This window comes from Hipposideros armiger, unplaced genomic scaffold, assembly GCF_001890085.2.
Source record: "Hipposideros armiger isolate ML-2016 unplaced genomic scaffold, ASM189008v1 scaffold_262, whole genome shotgun sequence".
In the NCBI taxonomy this organism is placed as follows: domain Eukaryota; kingdom Metazoa; phylum Chordata; class Mammalia; order Chiroptera; family Hipposideridae; genus Hipposideros; species Hipposideros armiger.
In genome coordinates, this window is record NW_017731612.1 from 638,076 (window position 1) to 660,661 (window position 22,586).

Genomic DNA, 22,586 nt, shown 5'->3' on the forward strand with positions numbered 1-22,586 from the left:
GACACATTGCCATTAACCCCCTCAAAGTACTCCCCCTCACTTTGAACACACTTATCCCATCGTTCTTGCCACTTTCTGAAGCAATTCTGGAAGTCCTCTTTCATGAGTGTCTTTAGTTGCGCTGTCACGGCTGCCTCGATGTCCTGAGTCATTCTGACTTTGGGGAAGAGCCAGAAGTCGCATGGCTAGATTCAGTGAATAAGGTGGATGAGGACACACCGTAATGTTTTTATTTGACAGACATTGCCGTACCAGAAGCGATGTATGACACGGAGCATTGTCATGATGGAGGGTGAACTAAAGACACTCACAAAGGAGGACTTCCAGAACTGTTTCAGAAAGTGGCGAGAATGATGCAATAAGTGTGCTCGAAGCGAGGGGGAGTATTTTGAGGGGGATTAGTGGCAATGTGTCTTTAACTGTAATAACATTTTTAATTTAAACATTCACTGTATTGTTTGGTCACACCTTGTACTTGGAAGAAACAGTGGCACCATGAGTGACGCATGGCTGACTTTTTGTTCAAGGTACGGGACACAACTCAGGAGCCTTGTGGACGCCTGTCGTTTATGAAAGAGCCCAAATCCACGAGAGGCCTGGTGCATCAAGCCATTTGCAACTTAAACATCACCCTGCCCGTTTACATAAAGGTACTGTGGGGTTTGCTGTGCTGTGCTTCCGGCAGGGTCGGGTTTGATCTTCAGGTCCTTTACATACAAGAGCAGAGACACTGAATGCAGGCACGGGGACAGTCATTCCTGGTTCCCTGTAAAATGTGTGATTTTTCATTGAAGTGAGGAATATAGCAGCTCTATCTACCTTATTTCACCTTAAATTCACTTTGATGCAAAAATTTCTGTAAATGCATACTGGATATGGAAGAGAGAAAACTTGACTTTAAGATTTAATTTTTTGGACTAATTTTTAAAAATCAAATAACTGGCTTTGTCTTCATTATTGTTTTGATGTGCCCTTCTGGGACCATACTGGTACTTTTGGTACCAAAAATCCTGAGCCCATTAGCTTCTGTGTCCTACCAGCTCACAGGTGGGTTCTACTTGTTAAGTTCAGAGCAACCCAATGATATTTTAAATTGTTGTAAAATAATTACCTGTTCATCGTATAGCCTATAATATTTTTGGAGTATCAAATTAATTTTTCAACTATTTTAATATGATTTAGTAGAAAATACTCCCAGGCTGCAAGGAGCAGATTCAAAGCATTGTTTAAATGGAAAAATTCTTTAATTCCTGACCCAGAGCCTATAGGCGTTACTTTCTATGCAAAGCTCTCCCCACTGCAGAATTATTCTTGATTATACAGAAATACTCTTGGTTACTCTGATCAAATCAAAGAGGACAACTGAATGCATTAAATGTTGGGGATACAATTTTTTATATAAAAACATTTTGACCAGCGTCCCTTTCTGATGAGAGCGTCCACATCGGAGGTTGTGGCCACTTGTCCGTGTTGCTGGAGGTTGGGGAGGGGCTGAATAGCGGCAGGAGGACTGAAATATATTCAAAATCCTCAGTCGGGACTCCACCCAGCAAAGCACTGCCTATACTTCTTTTTACCCACCAGTCTGTTTTTCTTAACGTATTGTTCTTGTACATGGAGATCAAGCAGAGAGAAAAGCTCAGAGCATCTTTTTAACGTTGTAAATTCTTACTGAATGTTAAAAATAAAACGAAACCGTATCTGTGTAGGAAGGTGACGGAGCTCTGTCTCTGATTTCAGTGAGCCTTCAGAGTGCTGTCACAAAAGCATTCGCTGTCTTTTTATGTTGTATTTCTAAGTCAGGGCCGGCCAGACAGTTATTAATGCTGTGATGGCCCCGGGCAGCTTGGCACCTGGTAACTCAAAACAAAATAAAAAAGGTGCCGAACATTGTACAATTCAGATACATCCTAGAATTTAACGGCTCTTTGTGATAATCCAACTCCTAAATGTTGCTTGTGTGTTGAGACTATATTCACCATGTGCTCATTTGTGGCTTCTACTAGCATTTTCAGCCAAACGCAATGGCGGGGATATTGTCATCACCGCTCGTGAAGACATGTGCCATCAAATCCATTAGGCTGCTGGTGACCGAGCATCTGAAATTAATATATTTGTAATCTGGGTTCTTTTGTCTCTGAATCGACAGGCTTTTGCATCTAACTCAGTCCTCTTCATGTCTGTGCCCGTGTCCTGGGGACTGTCAGTGAGAAACGCAAGCGTACCTGGCTACGCTTGCCTTTGTGTGTGGGCAGGGCGTTTAATCTTGTCTTCTAAACACTGTCTGCTCTTCCCGCTCTCTTCCCCATCCTGCATGGCACTTGGGCGGCCAGGACTCAGAGTCAGATCAAGAACAGGAGGAAGAGGTAATTGTGTGGCCTTGTCGCCTGTTCCCGCTGTGTCCCAGGTGGCCCTGTGTTCTTAGAAGGCTTGTGCACTTGTTCTTGTGACTAACCTCTCTGAGCCTCGTTTTTCCATCTTGTGGACTGACTTCAGAGAACAGTGCAGTTTCGCTCTAAATTGTAACCCGGACTCTGCAACAATAGGTGTTTCTCTACCAAATGCTGCAGACCGGGCCATTCCCCCCGTGGGTCTCAAAGGCGAGTCTGGAGATACCTGGAGGTCAGCATTCTTCTCTTAACTGTACCGAGACGTTATTCACCTTCTAACTCGCACATCCTCACAAGCCACACAGGAATTTTTGCTGAAAGCATCCTCACTCGGACAGTCCGGGGTGTGTGTGTGTATACTTGGCTTCCAGCATTTCCTGAGCTTTCATTTGTAATACAGATATTTATTGATTTATATTAATCATAAAAGTTCTCCAGGATCCTCAATAATTTTAGGAGTTTAAAGGGGCCTTAAGACCAGAAACTTGGAGAACCACTGAGACCCAGAACGTTAAGGGCACACAGTTCATGCAGGGGACGCCACCAGCCTCGTGGCACGGTGCCCGCAGACGTGAGCACATGTCCCTGGGCACCCCTCACCTCGCCACCTCTGACGTCTCGTCACCCTGCAGGGGTACCTTCACCACAGATGAAGGACGCGAGTCTTAGAGAGGTTACTGTGACTAAATAGCCGTGAACTACACCTGCTTCCGTAGTTTAAGCCAGTGTGTATGTGTGTTGTGCTTGTAAATATCTGAACACGCCCAGACATCATAGAAGTGAGAGAAATCATTGGGAAGTCCACGTACTTACTGATTAGCATCCTGGTTCCTATTTCTAAGATAGACAAACGCAGTTATTACTAGTTCCACGTAAACGTTTTCAAATCTACTGGTTTTACTTTCTAGTGTTATTTTGGTGGATTTGAAAAATATAAAGGAAAATGTAATAAATGCCCTTGAGCCCACCAGCTTAACATGTAAGGTCTCATTGGTTCAGAGAATGCCCTGGGTGTCCTTCCTCACTGCTCCCTGGCCGAGGGGCAGGACGAGGAGTGGCTGCAGACTCACTGCCGCCTGTCACCATACACACAAGAAGCCCATGACAAGACTGAAGGCACTCTCCCCTCAGCTGTCGGTCACTCTGGCACACACATTCAGTGTCCTTCCTGTGCTTGTGACTCAGTCCCCACAGCAGTTGGAAGGGACACCTGCGCACCTTCTTGGCAGAGCAGCGCCGCTGCGAAGCCGACTTAGCTGTGGCCACGCGAGCTTTTCCCACCAGGCTCATGGTGTTTCTGTTGAGTAGTTTCAGGAGCTGTTCAGAGCTGTGGATGCACTCTGACCTCCTTCCAGGGTGTGCTTCTGGCCTGTAATTAACAACACTACGTCATAGAACGTATCACCACGCTGCTTTTTCTCAGCCGACTGACACTTACTGTTCAGTGCCTCTTGTGCTCTCCTCCTGCCTTTTCCCTAGTGAATATGTACTCTAACATCAAACATAGCCTGGATCATATCGTCCCAGGAAAAACATGTTAAGAAGGACTATCTGTAGTGTCTAGAAAGGAGATTTCTGCTTTCAAAGTTACGCTACGAAGCCAGGAGAGGCTCAGGAAGCGCTTACAGACTCCCTGGCGTCCCTCTGGCGTGTGCACATGTGTCCCCGTGTGTGTGAGCTGACTGTGCACATTGGGCTGGGAGACAAGACGCCATTTATAACTGTGCAATTTATGTATCTTTTCTTTCAGATCGATATGACATCAGAAAAAAGTAAGATTTTTAAACGAATTAAGTTTGTGTGAAAGCTGGCTACAATAAAGAGAAGCATGAATTAAGATGCAAGCTAGTTGCCTTTACTAACCGCTATGAAAATTATACTTTTATATTCTCATTAATCATTAATGTGTGTTTAGAAAATCAGCTTGGCCAGTTACATTACAAGTGCATCTAACAGGTGACCTATTGGGTTGTCAGAAAAGTCATGACGTATTTTTTCTATGGTTTTCATTGCAAAAATGCGTCATGACTTTTCTGACAGCCCAGTAATTAGCAGTGAAATGCAGTGACTGTTCTCGTGAGCATTCACTTTCTTGTGACATCCCAGTCGCCTGCTGCTGTTCTGCTTGTTTACGGACCCACCCCCATTTTGTCCATCCTCCGTTAACCTGTAACATCGCATCTCATTTTTTAAAAAACCCTGACCTGACAGTATCACTTTTTATATCAACCAGCATTGCCTTGGGGGGCAAGCTTGTTGTTTTCATAGCCACACCTGCAAAAGGGATACTGTGTCAGTGGTCATCGGCCGCTGACCCCCCACCCCCCCGCCCCTCCCGCCCCGCACCCCTTACTGTGGTGAAGTGTGACTGACTCCCTTGGGGCGCAGCTTTCACGGACCTCGTGAAAACTTTCTGGGAAAGGAAAGACCTGTGAATTCAAAACTGAAAACCTCCTGGATGGGATTACTGATCACAACAGTATTTTATTAGAGAGCTAATTTTAAATAATTAACACAAATCCCAAACATAATGCAGTGCAGAGAGAACCTGTTTTCACAGACCTCAAGAGAGCTGTCCGAGAACTCACTGGAACGGTGCCCCAGTCAATTAACATGGTAGTTTGTGGGCCTTTCTGGTGATTTTGGCTTCCTCTGTGGAAGAACTTAAATTTTTCAAGTTTTTTTTCTTTCTTTTATGTCCCAAATGATTTAGAAAAAAAATTCTAATTTTTAGTGTTTGTTTGTTCTAGAACTTATTTTGATTCACCGTATTTTGGGGTGGTGCTCCCAAGAGGAGGAAATGTAGGGCCATGTTAACAGGGTCGCCCGGCCCTGTGCGGGGACCGGAGGGCCTTTCTTACAGCCCTCGCTCAGTACAATTCACTCCCAAGTTATTGAAATGCTTTTAATTGAGAGTCTCTTATCCTCATGTTAAATCGTTTTTCAGAACTGGAAACTTTGAAATTCTGGATATTTTCATTGGTTTATATTTTAACAAATCTGTTCACATTGATAGAATTATTTTAATGTATATTTATTTATGCATGTTCACAGAGGATATCTCCACAACAAATACTGATTCTTTCAAGAGAAGGCGCTTTTGTTTATTAAAAACATGATACATTGTCATTGCCTTCATTTATTTCCTTTTTTTAAAGAGACTTTATTTTATTTCCCCATGTTCTTGTTTGGGACTACCACACTTATTTAAAGGGCCCCTTTCTTTGCTCCTTGGATGCAAGCTCACAGGGATTAAAAATTCACCCATCCATTGGCCCAGTAGTTATAAAATAGCTGCTGTGTTGCTCTAATGCCGTGGACTCTCCTGAATGAGGCCTGGGTGTTGTGAATGTTTTAAATTTTCAAATATAGACTCATGTTTGGTTTTCTTCTAGTGTAGACAGCCATTGGATGGTATTCATCTCGGCATAAAATAAGCTCCAGACGGGGTGCTGTTGGGGGGCCCCTTTCCCACGGTCTTTTCAAGAGTCTGTGAGTCCGAGTTCGCTCTTGGCCTTGGGTGGGGCGCCCGCTGACGCGGCCCTGAGTCGTGTGCCCGCACTTGCAGGGACAAAAACGCTTCACCACAGTAACGTTCCGCTTCCATGCCCATCTGTTACCCCCCCCTCCTGCCCGTGCGTTTCAGCAAGCCCGCCTCTCAGTTTTACTCCACCTTTGCTTTGCATGGAAATAACTTGGCTTATGTAACTGTGCGTGTGTCCGTGTGACTGTCTCTGACTTGGGTTGCCACGCATCACATTTTAACTTTAGACTCACACACACACGTTGCATCACTATGGTTCTGTTTTTCTTTCCTTTATTTCCCTGCTTGGTCTGTCCGTTGTGCGTCTACACAAGGAGGTCGCTCCAGGGAAAGGAACGCGCCTCTTAGCACAAGACCGTTTGTGTCATCGTTAGGTGTGAATTTCCCTTAGAGGAAAGGCCGGTTTGCAGCGAGGCAGATACATGTCCCACACTCACTGTATATTGGCAGAAGTAAATGTACCGACTTCCAGATTTTTATATGATTAAAAATGCATACACATCATGGGAATTTATTGAGTTTGCTACTTACTGGCTTTCTCCTGGAGGAAACGAACTTTCTGCAATTTCTAATGCCGTCTTCCTTTTTTGCCATGTTTATTTTTCTTTCAACATCGATCTGTAACATCCGAACAATCTTGAGATACCTCTGTGTAATTCCACTGTGTCCGTCCTGTGTTTTGCTTTGTGATGTTGTGTGTGTGTGTGTGTGTGTGTCTCCTGACTCTTCGTCAGAGCTTTGTTGGATGTGTGGATGTGCCACAAGTGAGAAAATTAAGCAAGTTATTTCCTGCTCATTTTTCCTTTTCAGTTTTTTTGTTTCCGTTAGCCTTGCTTTGCTTTTGTATCCTGAGACCCTGTGGATCCGCCATCCCAGCCCATTTCGTTGTCCCTCCCACCACGACAGGAAAAGACATTGTGTCGTTTGGGTCCTGATTACATTTGCCAATATCTTTTTTGATTTCCATTTACTTTCAATGTTTCTCATTCACGTCAAAGATGATGAGACAGAATCTACAGAAACGTCTGTCCTGAAAAGTCACCTGGCAGATGACGCTCCTGTCCTGGCGAGCCCGGACTTGCTCTCGGACGTTTCTGAGATGAAGCAGGACCTGATCAAGATGACCGCCCTCTTGACCACAGACGCGTCTGGCCAGGCGGGACCCCTTGCGGCCAAGGGGCTGGCCAGGGCCGGTGAGGACGAGCCCGGCGAGCCCTTCGAGATCGTAGAGAGCGTCAAAGAGGACCTGGAGCGAGTGAACGAAATCCTGAGGGGTGGGCCCGGGTCCCCGCCAGACGGGGAGCCGGAGGAGGAGGGCTGGGTGATAGTCAGCGCCGAGGACGTGCGACAGGCCCAGCAGAGCGCCCCTGCGGAGGGCCCCGGGTCGCCCCGCGCCGCAGGCACCTCGCAGGGACAGGCCTCGGAGGCCGGGGACGAATGCGGGGCCCTGGCTGCGGGCGGGAGCCCCAAAAGCAAGCGGGAGCATGGCCCCACAGACGACACTCAGACAACGCAGAAACAGCAGAAACCAGGCCTGGGAGTGAAGAAACCAGCGAGGAGGAAATTAAAAGAAAAGCAGAGACAGAACGAGCCAAGTCTCCAAGCTAGTGCAGGAAAAACGGAACTTAAAAAATGTAGTTCGGAGGAGTCGTTGGAAGACGACCCAGGGTTAGGTCCCGAGCCTCTCCCCACTGGCAAGGCCACGTCGCCTTTGATAGAAGAAACCCCCATCGGTTCCATTAAGGACAAAGTGAAGGCCCTCCAGAAGCGAGTGGAGGATGAGCAGAAAGGCCGTAGCAAGCTGCCCGTCAGGGTCAAAGGCAAAGAGGACATGCCCAAGAGGACAAGCCACAGGCCGCGCCCGACTGCGTCCCCCCCTCTGAAGTCAGAGAGGCAGGTGCCAGCGTCCCCCTCCCCCAAAGCAGAAAGGCACTCTCCTCTGTCCTCTGCAAAATCTGAAAGGCACCCTCCAGTGTCACCACCAAGTAAAACCGAGAGACACTCCCCTGTGTCGCCCTCAGGCAAAACAGACAAACGCCCACCTGTATCACCGTCAGCAAAAACTGAGAGACACTCCCCTGCGTCCTCATCAAGTAAAACCGAGAAGCAGTCTCCTGTGTCACCCTCAGGTAAAACAGACAAACGCCCACCGGTGTCGCCCTCCGGAAGGACGGAGAAACCCCCACCTGTGCCCTCTGGGAGAACCGAAAAACGCCTGCCTGTATCACCCGCTGGGAGAACAGAAAAGCACACACTCGTGTCAACCTCTGGGAAAACCGAGAAGCGCCTTTCAGTGTCACCTTCTGGGAAACCAGAAAAGCACCCACCTGTATCCCCCACCTCAAAAACAGAACGAATCGAGGAGACGATGTCTGTTCGTGAGTTGATGAAGGCTTTCCAGTCAGGCCAGGACCCATCGAAACACAAGACGGGCCTCTTCGAGCACAAATCAGCCAAACCAAAGCAGCCCCAAGCCAAGGGCCAGGTTCGGGCAGGCAGAGACAAGGGGCAGGTACCAAGCCAGAAAGAAACACAGAAAGTGGACAGCCAGACAGTCAAACGAGGCCAGGGATCCCTGGGGACCGCAGCCCGCGGTCCCGCAGGCAGGCGTCAGAGCGGAGACACAGCTGGGGATGAGGAGGCAACTCCCAGCCCCAGGACACCTGCCCCCGAGGGGGACGTGGGGCTGCAGATCAGCCCCGACAGGAAGACCTCCACCGACTTCTCTGAGGTCATCAAGCAGGAGCTGGAGGACAATGACAGATACCAACAGTTCCGCCGGACTGAGGACACGGAGACGGTGCCTCTGCTGTTGGACCAGGTGCTCACCAGTCCCTTCAACACGGCATTCCCCCCGGACGACACGGAAGAGGGCCCCCCAGCTCTGTCCTTGCGCAGTGGGGTCCTGGGTGGCAGCTGTGAGAGTCTAAGGCACGAAGGGGTGCCAGGGTCTCCGTGTGGCAGCCTGATGGAGGGGACCCCTCAGATCAGTTCAGAAGAAAGCTACAAGCACGAGGGTCTGGCGGAGACCCCTGAGACAAGCCCAGAAAGCCTTTCTTTCTCACCAAAGAGAAGCCAGGAACAAATTGAGGATACAAATGGTGCCACCATGTTAGAAACACGGGCGGAAATTCGTTCAGAAGAAGGACGCCCCTCAACCAAAGACATTCCCGGTGCTGCTGACGAGCCAGGTGCGGCCGCCACCGAGGGAGCAGAGCCACGGGCTGAGTGTGTCCCTAGGGAGGCCACCCCAGACCCTTCCAGAGACACAGACCCCAAACCAGAAGGTGATGGCCTCGGCAGTCATGCTGTGTCCTCAGCCAAAGAATCGCCCACGGGGCTGACAGAGGTCACGTCCTGCGATGGGTTCCCGCTGGCTCGTGGCAGTTCCACCCACAAGATACAGACTGACCCTGAAGCCCAGGGACCCACCAGCCCTGAGCCCTCGCCGCCTGAGGCTCCCAGGAAGACCAGCCCCGGGGCCGAGTCCCAGCCCCAGGCAGCCCCGCGAAGCCCCCAAGGGCTGGAGCTCGCACTCGCTCGCCCCGATGCCGAGGTCCTCAGCCCAGGGGCTGACGAGTCCCTGACCGTCAGCCACAGAGACTCCCTGGAGGCCAGCCCGGTGCTAGAGGACAACTCGTCACACAAAACCCCAGATTCCCTGGAGCCCAGTCCTCTGAGAGAGTCCCCTTGCCGTGACTCTCTCGAAAGCAGCCCCGTGGAACCAAAGATGAAGGCTGGCATTGTCCCAGGTCACTTCGCTCTTCCCGCAGCCGTCGCCAAAGCGGAACCCTTTACGGAGGTGGCCTCCATGCGGTCCCGGCTGCTCCGAGACCCAGACGGCAGTGCCGAGGATGACAGCCTTGAGCAGACGTCGCTCGTGGAGAGCTCGGGGAAGAGCCCCCTTTCTCCCGACACCCCCAGCTCTGAAGAAATTAGCTATGAGGTCACACCCAAAGCCTCTGATACAAGCACCCCCAAACCACCTGTGATTCACGAGTGTGTCGAGGACGATGACTCAGAAAATGGGGAGAAAAAACGGTTCACACCCGAAGAGGAAATGTTTAAAATGGTAACCAAAATCAAAACCTTTGATGAACTTGAACAAGAAGCAAAACAGAAAAGGGACTACAGAAAAGAACCCAAGCAAGACGAGTCTTCATCCTCTGACCCCGATGCCGACTGTTCGGCAGACGTGCACAAACCGGCAGGTACGGAGAGCGCGGAGGATGGCTGTGGCGGCCCTGTGGCCGGCACATCCGACAGCAGGAAGGTGTCTTCCTCCTCAGAGAGTGAGCCCGAGCTGACACAGCTGAGCAGAGGCGCCACCTCAGGCCTCCTCCCAGAGCCGGTCATCCACGTGCAGCCTCCGTCCCCACTGCCATCCAGCAGGGACTCCAGTTCCAGCCCTGAAGAAGGACAGTTCCAGCCTGTCGCGTCCAAACACTATACTTTCAAGATGAATGAAGACGCTCAGGAAGGATTGGGAAAATCAGAAGAGAAAGATTGTGAATCTCGTTCACTTGAAGACAGTCCCACTGCTCCCACCGGCAGCCCCGACGCGTCCTGTGATGGCCTGAACACCGGTGCTGGTCGGCCAGACCTCTGTGGCGGCCATGGGTGTGAGGAGGGGCATCTGAGCAGCTCAGCCGCCCCCATCTTTTCAGGGCCCCCGGGATCCATGGCTGCTGCCGCCACTGAGGAGCGAGTTACCCACAGGGAGGCGTTCGCTCCGCACGACGCTCACGGGGAGGGCGCGGGAGCAGGGTGTGGTGCTTTCCCAGTGCAGGCTGCGTATGCCGATGGCCCCGGGGAAGGCTTCCCATCCTTGTCCTCTGTGCCTCATGGTCCAGCATCTGAAGGAAAAGAATTCGATGAAAACATAACCTGCACGTCCTCTACTTCTGCAGTGGAGGCCACACAGCCTGAGCAGGCTCCTGAGAGCTTCCCGGAGGACCATGCCGCTCAAGACTCATCAGTCAGCCGTCAGACTGATGGCGCCTCCGTGGGTGTCCCGGTGCCTGACCCAGCTGAGGCTGAGGACCTCGGTGACCCTCAGATCATAAGCCCGTATGAAAATGTTCCTTCCCAATCCTTTTTCTCTTGCGAAGAAAGCCAAACCCACACAGCTGCAAGACGCACGAGCGTTCACGCTTCTGAAGTGTGTCCCGGGACCATGGCGCCCTCTCTCGAGGGCACGGTCGTGGCAAGCTCCCCTCGCGGAACTGTCTCAAGCCCAGAGCCTGCCTCTGAGGACCAGAGCATGGGACTGGAACCCCAGCGAGAAAGTCCGTCTTGGGAAAGGCGGTCCGAGAGCACCCCCTTATCCGTAGAGCCTGCGGTGTCAAGTGCATCAGCCGTCGTCGGCGAGCAAACCAGCAGAGTCATAGTCACAACGACCGAGGTGGACTGTGACCCCTGGAGTGAGATGCGCGAGGACGACGCTGCCTTTGAGGCTCGGGTGGGACAGGAAGAACAGAAGATCTTCGCTTTGATGGTAGACAGACGGTCCCAGGGCACCACCCCTGACACCACGCCTGCTCGGACCCCAACCGAAGAGGGGACCCCCACCAGTGAACAGAACCCGTTTCTCTTTCAGGAAGGAAAACTGTTTGAGATGACCCGAAGTGGAGCCATCGATATGACCAAAAGGTCCTACGCAGATGAAAGTTTTCACTTTTTCCAAATTGGGCAAGAATCCGGGGAAGAGATTGTCTCTGAGGACATGAAAGAAGCGGGTACCGTCGCTGAGCCCCCCCAGCTGGAGACATCAGCTGGGTCACTGGCACTTTCAGAATCAAAGGAAACGGTGGCTGATGAAGCCGACTTGCTCCCCGGTGACCTGAGTGAGGAAGCAGAGGAGATGCCATGCTCCGGTGACACCGCAGTGCCGGAGGCTACGTCCCTGGGAGCCGCAGACCTCCCTGCCACGCAGAGGGCAGACACGCCTCAGCTGCACAGCGAGAGGCATACAGCTGGCCCTGGCTGCCCTGGACTGGCCAGCCATGCTCAGTTAGACTTTTGCACGGTCACCAGGTCCGTGTATTCAGGTCGGGGTGATGAGTCCCCCGACTCTTCCCCAGAGGAACAGAAGTCAGTCATCGAAATCCCCACGGCACCCATGGACAGCGTGCCTTCTGCTGAAAGCCATGCCAACGTTCCCATAAGGCCCCCAGCAGCCCCAGCAGCGGGGGTCGAGAGGTCCCTGCTTGAAACCTTGCCTCCCTGCCTGGATGAGGACAGTAAAGAGGAGGAAACAAAACCAAAGTCGAAGATCCCTGTGAAAGCGCCCGTCCACAGAGCGGAGCAGCAGTCCTGGCCTCTGGCCTCGCCTCTGCAGAAGACGGCTCCCCAGGAACAGGACACGGCGGGCAGGGCGGCCGACAGCAGAAGCAAGTCTGAGCCTGATACCAGCCCTGCAGACACAAAGGCCACATGTCCGCTGAAAACCAGAAACTGCGCCGCCGAGACAGAGGCCGAAGGCAGAGGTGGGGCAGGGCAGCTCGAGCCGGAGCCAGAAGAGGGCGTCACCAGACCCAAGCCCTTTGCCTCCCGGCTGCCGGTGAAGACCAGAAGCCCCACGTCGTCCTGCAGGGGTGCCGTGAGCCCCACAAAGGAAAGGAGGGAGCATTTCTCTGACCTTTACAGGAGCTCCCTGGAGTTCTTCGAGGAGATTAGTGATGAGGCGTCCAAGTTAGTGGATAGGCTGACACAGTCAGAAAGGGGGCAGGAGACAGTTTCAGATGACGAAAGTAGCAGTGCCCTGGAAGTTTCCGTAATCGAAAACCTGCCACCTACTGAGGCCGAGCACTCGGTCCCCGAGGACATCTTTGACACAAGGCCCATTTGGGATGAGTCCATTGAGACTCTGATTGAGCGCATCCCCGATGACAGTGGCCGTGACCCTGCTGAAGGTACTGCCACCACTGGGACTCCCCGGGCCACGCATGTCACAACCTGATGCCGTTTTCCTGTGTGTCTGCTTTCTGTGGTGGTTTGTGTTCTTCATTTTCTTGAAGCTCCCTGTAGTGGCTACTGTGTTTGTGTAAGCCCTTGTGTCGTGTCTTTCTCTGTGTGCTCCTGTCCGTGAAAACGATCTCAAGACTGAGCAGTGACCCTGCTGTGGAGACACGAACATCACAGGCACCGGCGACCTTGCACGGAGGCCATGCCAGCTTTGAGTTTTGTTGTCCTGCAGCGCCAGGCTCCTCCGCAAATCCAGCACTCGTGCTTTTGCACATGAATATATCGGGTTTTATTTCACGTTAGGAGGATTTGTTGGTTTTTCTTCTCTCCTTTGTGTACTTGAAAATTAAAATTAAATTTGCACTTAATTTTGTTATTAGGAAGCCACTCAAGAAGATTTCCATATCATGAAATGCCAATTTTGTGGATCTGTTTTCGATACCAGAAAGCCGGATTTCCAACACCGTTGATAAACCCTTTAAGTAAAAAAAGAGCACAGGTCAAATGTGCTTTTTGCTGATGTGCGTGACGGAGGAATGGGGAAGGCACTCCGATGAGAGGCAGGAGACAACAAAACTCAAACTTTGCATGATTCAAGTTGGCTGTGAGGGGGTGATGGCTGTGAATTATGAAAAAGGAAACCACAGATGGCTTTGAGAAGTAGCCTCTGATCTTCCAATATCTCTACAGTTAAGACTAGTCTTCTTAAATTTGCATATAAAATGTCACGATACCATGATCCAAAATGCTGCCCATCAATTAATGGGGGTTAAAAACAAATGGGAAAATTATAGTTTGTGTAAGTAATATATGAGCTTGCTTAGTAGTGAGCAGACAAACTTTGCCCCGAAGACACACATCCTACCTAGTACAGCGCACGTGCACACACACTCACACATACTCACTCACTTATCCTCCCCCGTTCCAGGGTCACCAGGACCGAGGCAAATGTTTCTGACCACACTGGAGAAAACCAGTATGCTCTGATCCACCCACGGTCCAGGTCTCATGTGACTCCTGGGTGCGATTCTTTCCAGACGTGACCTGGAAGTGATCTCTGCTGCCACGGGCAGTGACAGAGGTCCTAACCAACTACTCCACTTCTGCGTCCCATTTATGGCTTCTCTGGTGTTGGGTGACCAGGACGATTGTTTTCTGGTGGGCAGTATTCTCTCATATAATTTTGAAGGAAAGCCCTAGGATTACGAGAAATCGGCAACTGACATTATGTGCGGTGACTAGTCTTGATTAAAGAGATATGGAAGCAGATGGTTTTCATGATTTCTATTAGATTTATTCCCCCATTCCATTGCAGATGTCAGGCAAACACACAATTTAATATGACTTAACATGTAATAGCTAAATTGTGCTATTATCAGATATTTGGACAAGTGACTTCCTGTCTGTGGATGACCAGCACTGGGGCCTCTCTGGTCACAGACAACCTTTGGCCATTCTGTTTTTGACCTTCTGTAGATCAGCAGGATGCGCAGGAACGGATCGAGGAAAGGCTGGCATATATCGCCGATCACCTCGGCTTCAGCTGGACAGGTAAAATGAGTGTGACCCACTTTGTCAACAAAACCTGCTTGGTTTCAGTGACACAGTTGCATCAGCCAAGTGTCACTAACAATGAGAAAGGCCTGTTTTCTTTCCTTGAGGAAGACGGGTGGAATCGGGAAACGCATAATGGACTGCAGACTAGAAAATCCAGGCTCTTGTTAACTCGGCCTGTGAACCAGGCACGGCCTTTCATTGTCTCTGGGACGTAGCATAATGGAAGGCTAGATTGGGAGATTCAATGGGACCGCAGCGCACGCTGCCCTGTCTCGGGAGCGGCAAACACCTCAGCTTGGGGGAGCGTATGCGTCTGATACAGTGTTAGGTGTCACTGGCATCACATTCCCTTTCAGCTTTAACCAGGACCTCTTACTTCAGATCCTTATTTCAGGTGTGCTCGGCGTGACCAGCACTGCAGTCTGCTCGGGGGAAAAGTACACATGCATGAGCTGTTGGACTAAGTTTCAGAGAAACGGGAATGGTTAAGGGTAGAAATTACAATATACGTTAAACAGTTTATTAAGGAAGAGCGAATTCTAAAATCAGCCTGGCTTACTTAGAAATCATGATTGTATACCCTTTCACCTTCCCTGTGACTTAACATGTTGAAGCAAGATTGCCAGTCTCTGGCCTTTCTCTTTCGGGTCTGACTTCCTATTATGTCACTGTGACTGCTTTATTGAAACACGTAGTGTACATTTAATACTCATCTCCTTTCAGTTTCCTAGAGATTTGGTGATGACGAGGAGTCCAGATACCCTTAACAGAGATGACCCATAAGGTAGCATAAATGGAAGCAGGAAGAGCCATTTTCTTTAGAAACTAATCAGATTGATGTAATTGAAGAATTTAGGGGAAGGCGGGACAGCAAAACATCCTGGTTGACTTAGGAAAGAGTTACTTTGTTTCTTAAATATTAAATGTCATATCTGTATACTTGTTGAAAATGCAGAGCCTACCGCCATACAGAGCAGTGGGAAGATGAAAAGTAAGTCTTTCACCTACATGTCACCTGAAAGGTAACTGCTGCTGCTTTCTCATGGACTCAGGAGAAATATGCAGTGCTCACATCTATGCCTGTTATTGGAACATAAGCAAAATTTTACTTCATATCCTTGTAAACATTCCATCACTCTAGACATATGTCTTATTCTTTTAAATGGCTATTTAGTTCTGTATGATGGTACCATAATTTCATCAAAAGCTTTCGTTGATGGATATTTAGGGTCTGTCCTACTAATGGTAGTAAATACACTTGTGCATCGGTGTATTTTTGTGAGCATATCTGTAGGGCATATTCCTAGAAGTAGAACTGCTGAGTAAAGTATATGTATATTTTTAATTTTGAAAGATACTGGCAAATTGCCCTCCAAAGAGGACACCTCACTTACAACCCCCCCACACACACACACACAATGTATAAGCATCCGCATAGAATGTCCATGGCAGACTTGAAAGGAACATTTTGTGGCTGCTTCCCAGGTCAATAATGCTTCCTAGCCCTTTTATTTATATGACATCAAATCAAAGGAAGGAATTGATTCAGTCGGCATAATCTAGCCACAAGCTGTGTTTCTCCAAGTATCCGGAAACAGGCTCTGTAGTTCTTCAAACGTCGCCCGATGATGCAGAGAGAAGTGGTCCGTTTCTTCTGTTCTCAGCCATGTGCCTTCCGTGATCTCGGTTAAGAGCATCAGGTCTCTTCTGCGCTTGGGGTTGACGTATTTTATCACCATTTCCACCGTGACAGTGATCGAGTCACTACTCAGTTTTAAGGAAAAGTCTGCAACTAGTGCTGGGAGGACAAAGGCGCGTGAGAGTCGCTCCGGGCCGCGGAGCGCAGCCGGGCCGGCGGCAGCGCTCACGGCCGGCTTGTCTCCTAGAGTTGGCGCGGGAGCTGGACTTCACCGAGGAGCAGATCCACCAGATCCGCGTGGAGAACCCCAACTCGCTGCAAGACCAGAGCCACGCGCTGCTCAAGTACTGGCTGGAGCGGGACGGCAAGCACGCAACAGGTGGGCGGGGCCGCGGGGCGGGGCCTCGGCGGGCGGGGGCGAGTGGGCGGGGCCAACAAGCCCTCGCGTAAACTCGCTAAGATCGCAGATGCCCAACCTGAGGGGCCGCTGTGAACACGCGCGAACAAGCCGACGTGCGTGTTCCGTGCAAGTGCGCACACTGCGCGCCTGCGAACAGCACTGACCGGTGGGAAGTGGCATTTGTGCCGGCTGCTCACAGGAGCGCTGTCAGAGCCCTGCGTTTTCTGGATGTTGACACTGGACACGAGGGCTTTAATTGTCGTTCGTTCACTCCTAAATAACTGCAACGGGACACTGTCACGCCGGTCGCCCGTGTAATGCTTTATATCTGAGCGTCCGAGCGCCTCAGATACAGTGAGGACTAACTCAGCCCCCCGCTGGGCTGTTTCCCACGCCCTTTGAGGCGGCCGGAGGCGCTACCCACAGACTTCCTCACCCACCTGGGTTCACGGCCACCTCTTGTCCAGCATTCCTCCAGGTGGGACTGCCCGACGGAGCAAGTCAAAATGGTGCCCGGTTATGCTAAGCTTCGTACAGCCAGCAAACGCTTGTTTAGTACAAGTATATCCCATGCATGTGTGGCATGCCTTGGACCACAGCCGCCTGTGTCCCCCGTCGGATTCGGGTGTGACTGGGCGTCCTGTATGCCACCTGGCAGGCCTGCTGTCAGGGCGCGTGCCCTCACTGCGTCACCCTCTTGTACACCTTTCCTGTTGGCATGCATGTTTTTACAAAAATCCTTACTGGGCTTTAGTTATTCCTGTACAAATATCAAAATGTTAGTAAGGCTGCTAAGTGAGAAATTTTAAAGGAATCCCTCATGTGCAGTAAATGCTGTTTCTCTAATGTCCCAGATGCCAATCTCACTGACTGTCTCACCAAGATCAATCGAATGGACATTGTACATCTCATGGAGACCAGCACGGAGCCTGTGCAGGAACACATGAGTCACAGCTCTGTGGAAATGGGACCGACCATTGCACTGGACGACAGTGAAGGTGAATGTGTGTGAGTGTTTGTGTGTGTGTGTGTGTGTGTGCACGTGTGTGCATGTGTGTGTGTGTGTGAGCATGTGTGTGCGCGTGTGTATGGTTAATTCAGGCAAATGGACCTGTGGTCATCCTTCCCTTAGAGGGTGGATCGCCTTTGGTGACCACACATTTTCCTCTCCTGTGGGGCGCTGATCCCACCATGAGGGCTGCACCCTTATCACCTCACCACCCCACAAAGGCCCGCCTCCTAGGACATCACCTTGGGATAAGGTTTCAGTGTGGAAATTTCCAGGGGACACAGCCAGTCCCAGGAATCCCCTGGTGCCCTCCCCTGGTTCCTCGATGACACTTCTGCTCTGTGTGTCTTTCCCTCCACTTCTGTGTCCACAGCCACGTTGGGGCCGCTTCCGACTCCTCACGTGAAACACTGCACTTACTTTCCCTTTTGTCTAGACCAACAAGTCTGCAAACCCACTGGGACCTCCGGCCACTGGCCCTGCCACCCACTCAGCGCTGAAAATGTCTGACTCATCCTTTCAGTTGCACGCATACTCGCTTCTTCCTCCAGCCTGCAGCATTTCTCTTCCCATTGTTTATTCCAAGCTCCATGTTTCTTACAAATCAGGACTAGTCGTGAGCAAACGTCCACATTCACAGGACCCGCGCCCCGAGCGCACCCTGTGCTGATTTCTACCTTCCTTCCTGCCGGAGGCGTCCTTGCTTCGTTAAAACCATTGTCTCCTTTACTAGGTCTTGTCCCTTTTATCCAGAGTAGCATCACCCCTGCAGTTGTCCATGGTGGCTCCTGCAGCCAGGTCGTGCCACCAGCACAAATCATGCCTGACTGGACCCATCTTTAGAAACTAAACTAAGCCCACCACTCCTTTTAGCCCCTATATGCTTGCTCTGTTTCTGTGTCCATTTCATAGGAAATCTCGTCAACAGAACAGTCTAACTGTCCTGCCATTCTCTCCAGAACTGTCTGTGGCATCCACGCCCGTCAGGCTCTTGTCCTCAGCACTGGACAGACAGTCTTGTAAAATTTGCCCATTGTTTCCTCATTGCCAAATGCAGTGAGTAATTCCCCGTGTCCATCTTACTTTACCCCTTAGTGACATTTGACACAAAAAATTAATCCCTGCTCAAACATTTCCTTCACTCACTTCCCATGACACCCTCGCCTGTTTTTTTCTTCCTTTCTTACTCGCTGGTCTTCCTGGGCCTCCTTCCGCAGCTTCGACGTATCACAGATTTACAGGATGGTGTGTGTGGCTTTCAGCAAGAGCCTCAGAGCTGTCCCGTCTCCTGTCTGTCTCTCTCTTTCGTGTGTCCCTGGCCACGCGCCCTCCTCAGGGTCATGGTTCCGGCATGTTCTGCTCCGTCCACTCTTGCGGGATCTCCTGCAGCCCATTGGTTTCCTTTTCTCTCACTCTATTTGGGCATCTGCTCAGCTACCCCTCCCAGGGAGGCTGTGTGGGCCAGTGTCCACCCTGGTTCCCTTTCCTCTCCTCCTGGAGTCTGTCATAGGTGATATCTGCAGGAATGCCAGTTCAGTGAGGACAGAAGCTGTCCTGTGTCATCCACTGCTTTGCATGCAGATGTAAACAGCACCTGTGCACTGGACCAGTGTCACTCAGTATGTCTGCGAGTGAATGAAGGAGTCGCTGAAGGTCAGCCTATCTGCCAAGCACCTTCCAGTGACCCCTCTGTGCCCTGGACACTGTGAAAGCCCTTGGCCTGGCACAGGCATGCTGACCTCCAAGCTGTGTCAACACGTTACCACAGCAGAGCTCCTGGCACAGTGCCTGACACACAGGAAGTGTGCAGACTGTTAGCTGTTGTTATTATTATTAACTCTTCTTACCCTCAGATCCTGTGCCCCCGCTGTCACTGTTGATGGCTGCTTATCGCTAGGTGTCCCTGCGGTGCCCCCCCGTGCATCCTTGCCTAGATCCCTAGCCTGAGCTGGGAGCACCTGGCCCAGTGTGCCCCTGTCAGCACTCTCACCCACCTGCTCGCCTGGGTGACCCCGTCTCAGAGGCAGGCAGTGCGTCTTCAGCTTTGTAACCGCGGGTCTGTCACAGCTCAGGGCACGCAGTGGCGGAGACCCGCACATCTGACACGGTGGGCGTCGGTTCACCCTGAGCTTGCCTTGCTGTCCGCAGGCTTCTCAGCACTTCCCGAGGAGCTTTGCGGTGCCCGGCCTGAGCCTGCGGAGGAGCGCGTGGCCTCCGAGGACAGCGGGCCCCACAGCCACCCTCCCATTGTGTCCGACGAAGACCTCTCCGTGGGGCATTCCACTCTTCAGGACTGTGTCCCCAGAGCCGACGGGGACAGCTCAGCGGCCCCGCTCGCTTCCCACCGCCACCCGGAGCAGGTGCAGCAGGGTCTCTCGGGGACCCCACTGGAAGAGCCATTGGCGGATCCGTGGGAGGAGCACCCGCAGGAATACTTGTGAGTGTTGGGAGGATGAGGGTCACACGTAGCCGCAGCTGGGCCAGCACACACCGGCCGAGAGTGGCCTGGGGCCTTGCTAGTGGCCCGCCAGTCACAGGCCACGCTCCAGAGAAAAGCAGGTTTAACACCTAAGATGTGGTTGTGACGCGGCCTGCGGCACAGACCCGCTGGGCCCAGCTTCCAGGCCTGTGACCGTGGGCGAGGCTGTGAGCCTCCGAGGCTGTTTCACATCTGTCTGTAAACCAGGATAATATAATGACATGCACCTCGGTCGTCTCACAGGCTCAGAGGTCCGGGATGCGTCTGCGAAAGCGCTGCTTACACCAACGTTTGTGCAGACCACGTGGCGTTCCTTGCACGGTGGCCGCACGCCCCTTCTCTGACGCTTCTGAGGCGTGCCTGTTGGTGGGTTCGGAATGTCTGCAGTGGGGGCAGGGGAGCAGCCTCGGGCCTGGGCAGCGAAGCTCAGGCAGCTAACAGTTTATAAAACAGAGGCAGATGACTGACACAGATGACCCCCGGATGAGGGGGGCTGGCTTGGAGTGGGAGCCCGGCCGGGTCCTTAGAGCCGTCAGCTCAGAGCTCAGGTCTGGCTTCTTGGACGCAGAGGAGAGAGACTTGTTCAAATGCACTTGTGTCTAGAAAGATAAAACCCATCATGAGAAGGGCAGGTGCATTCCCAGCCCGGAAATCTGAGAGCAGTGTCAGGAGACTGCCTCCCGGCATTTTCCTTTGTCCTTGTGTGAGGTTTGTGCTGGGGTCACTGGAACCGGAGAATGGGGTGAAGTGGGTAATGAATGAATCCCTTCCCAATGGGCTACGCCATCACCTTCAGATTTTAGGGGAGAGCGTCAGCAAGAGGCAAAGAGGAGGAAAAAAGAAACGTCGAAAAGCAAAGGGGGGCTATCAGAGAGGCACCCTGGACATTGAATATTTATGGAGCGACAGAAAATTGGAATAAATTATAAAAATGAGCAGAAAAGGCAGATATATATTTTTTTTTTTTTAGAAACTGAGATCATAAAGACTGCCCTGGAGTAACTCCACACTATGTCAGCAGAAAAAGTTTCAGCGTCAGCACTTCTTTCTGCCAAGCAGTAGCTTTCCAGACATAGAATAAGACTCTTCCATGTTTATAATCATGATAACTATATTCACATGGGGCTTATATATTGATTTTTAAAATTTTTGCCAAGTTGAGATTCTTGCTTCAAAAGCCTTATTGGTAACAGCTCTTTGTTTTGCAAACCTTCAGAATCACCTTGAGTTATCAAAGGAAAGATAGAATTATAATTGATACACTTTGTAGAGATTAGGACATGACTATACATGTGAGGATAATTTTTATCTTTAGAGCAGGTAATTTTTATCTTTCCCAGTCAGTGCTAGAGCAATGAGCTGTAACTCTAGCCTATATTTTACATACAGTTTTTACTCAAATTTCATTTCTTGACCAAATTTACAAACCTATTTGACTTGCATGGGCGTGAAGACACATTTCCCTTGCTTCAGTGGGGGGAGTGCGTATGCTCCGTGGTGTGATCTGGCTTTTCCGTTTCAGTGTGACAACCCCAGGGACAGACGTGTGGGACGCTCAGAAAGCTACGGCAGCACCTGGCTCTCTCAGCCAGACACCTGAGGAAGTGAGGACCCCACCTGAGGAGGACAGGCCCTACCTCCAGCCCCCGACGTCAAGTGCACAGGAGGACCCTCCCATCATACAAGAGCCCGAGGACCCCCCAGAACACAGGCAGGGGGCTTCTCCTCGGAAGACCAGCCTCGTGATCGTGGAGTCAGCTGACGACCAGCCACCGGCATTTGAAAGACTGGATGAGGACGCAGCGTTTCAAAGGGTAAGAAGTTCCCTGATCCTTGCCCACGTGGAACAGCTGCCAGCTGCCACCATTCTCCATTACTCCGATGGCTTAGTTTTTCACTGCACAATAAAAGGTTGCCCAATAAATTAACCTGGGCCACGTGAACTCGCCAGTGTTTTTTAAAATCTGGGAACCAGTAAACCTAGAAAAGAATGATAAACAGTTCCAATTCTAGCTACTTGACCACAAACCCTAACTTAATCATTGGAAACTGTTGCTAAGAAAAATGAACATGGGGGAAAATAATATCCCGTGTGGCTTTCCCAGTGACCGCCTGCGGGAGGTCCACCTGCCAGGGGCTGGGCGTGGGCTGCTCTTCTCAGCTGCAGAAGGGTTCTTTCCAAATTCAGTCTCCTGTGTATTTTAAGAATGACTTAGAAAAAGGACATTCGGCCTCAACTTGCTGCTGGTTCTAAACGGCAGCAGCATGAGATGCAGCCCTGTGTCGCTTGTCATTAAGTGATCTTTGACGTCATGAAGAGGGCTGGAGACTGTCGAAAGCAATTCATTTAAATCATTTATCCCCAGAATGTGGTCTGGATGGTTCATACCCTCAGCACTAACGGGGGGCCTGCTCCCCCTGAACACCTGAGTCTGGGGGAGGGGTGGGAAGGAGTCTGCATTTTTAGTAACTCAGTGGGTGATTTTCTCACACAAAAAGTGTGAGAATCTGTTTGAATTAAACTTAATTTAATATAAGCTAAATTACATATTATTTTTCCTTTTAGAATTCACAAACAGTGTGATGTCAGTGTTTTTAAAGC

At 50.9% G+C, this 22,586-nt stretch overlaps 1 protein-coding gene across 22 annotated transcripts in view; it reads left to right on the top strand.

Annotated features, from left to right (window-relative positions):
- Nucleotides 1-22,586, top strand: part of ANK2 (ankyrin 2) — a 284,146-nt gene that overhangs the window by 251,794 nt on the left and 9,766 nt on the right. For 16 of the 22 annotated variants that reach the window (XM_019656561.1, XM_019656546.1, XM_019656560.1 and 13 more), the window contains 10 exons: nucleotides 528-650; nucleotides 2,334-2,366; nucleotides 4,141-4,162; nucleotides 6,933-12,848; nucleotides 14,377-14,451; nucleotides 15,413-15,448; nucleotides 16,344-16,475; nucleotides 17,351-17,494; nucleotides 19,654-19,942; nucleotides 21,507-21,798. In XM_019656561.1, coding sequence (XP_019512106.1) covers nucleotides 528-650; nucleotides 2,334-2,366; nucleotides 4,141-4,162; nucleotides 6,933-12,848; nucleotides 14,377-14,451; nucleotides 15,413-15,448; nucleotides 16,344-16,475; nucleotides 17,351-17,494; nucleotides 19,654-19,942; nucleotides 21,507-21,798 — 7,062 coding nt within the window. The remainder of the gene's footprint in view (nucleotides 1-527; nucleotides 651-2,333; nucleotides 2,367-4,140; nucleotides 4,163-6,932; nucleotides 12,849-14,376; nucleotides 14,452-15,412; nucleotides 15,449-16,343; nucleotides 16,476-17,350; nucleotides 17,495-19,653; nucleotides 19,943-21,506; nucleotides 21,799-22,586) is intronic. The other 6 variants (XM_019656553.1, XM_019656563.1, XM_019656568.1 and 3 more) reach the window with 3 other exon arrangements.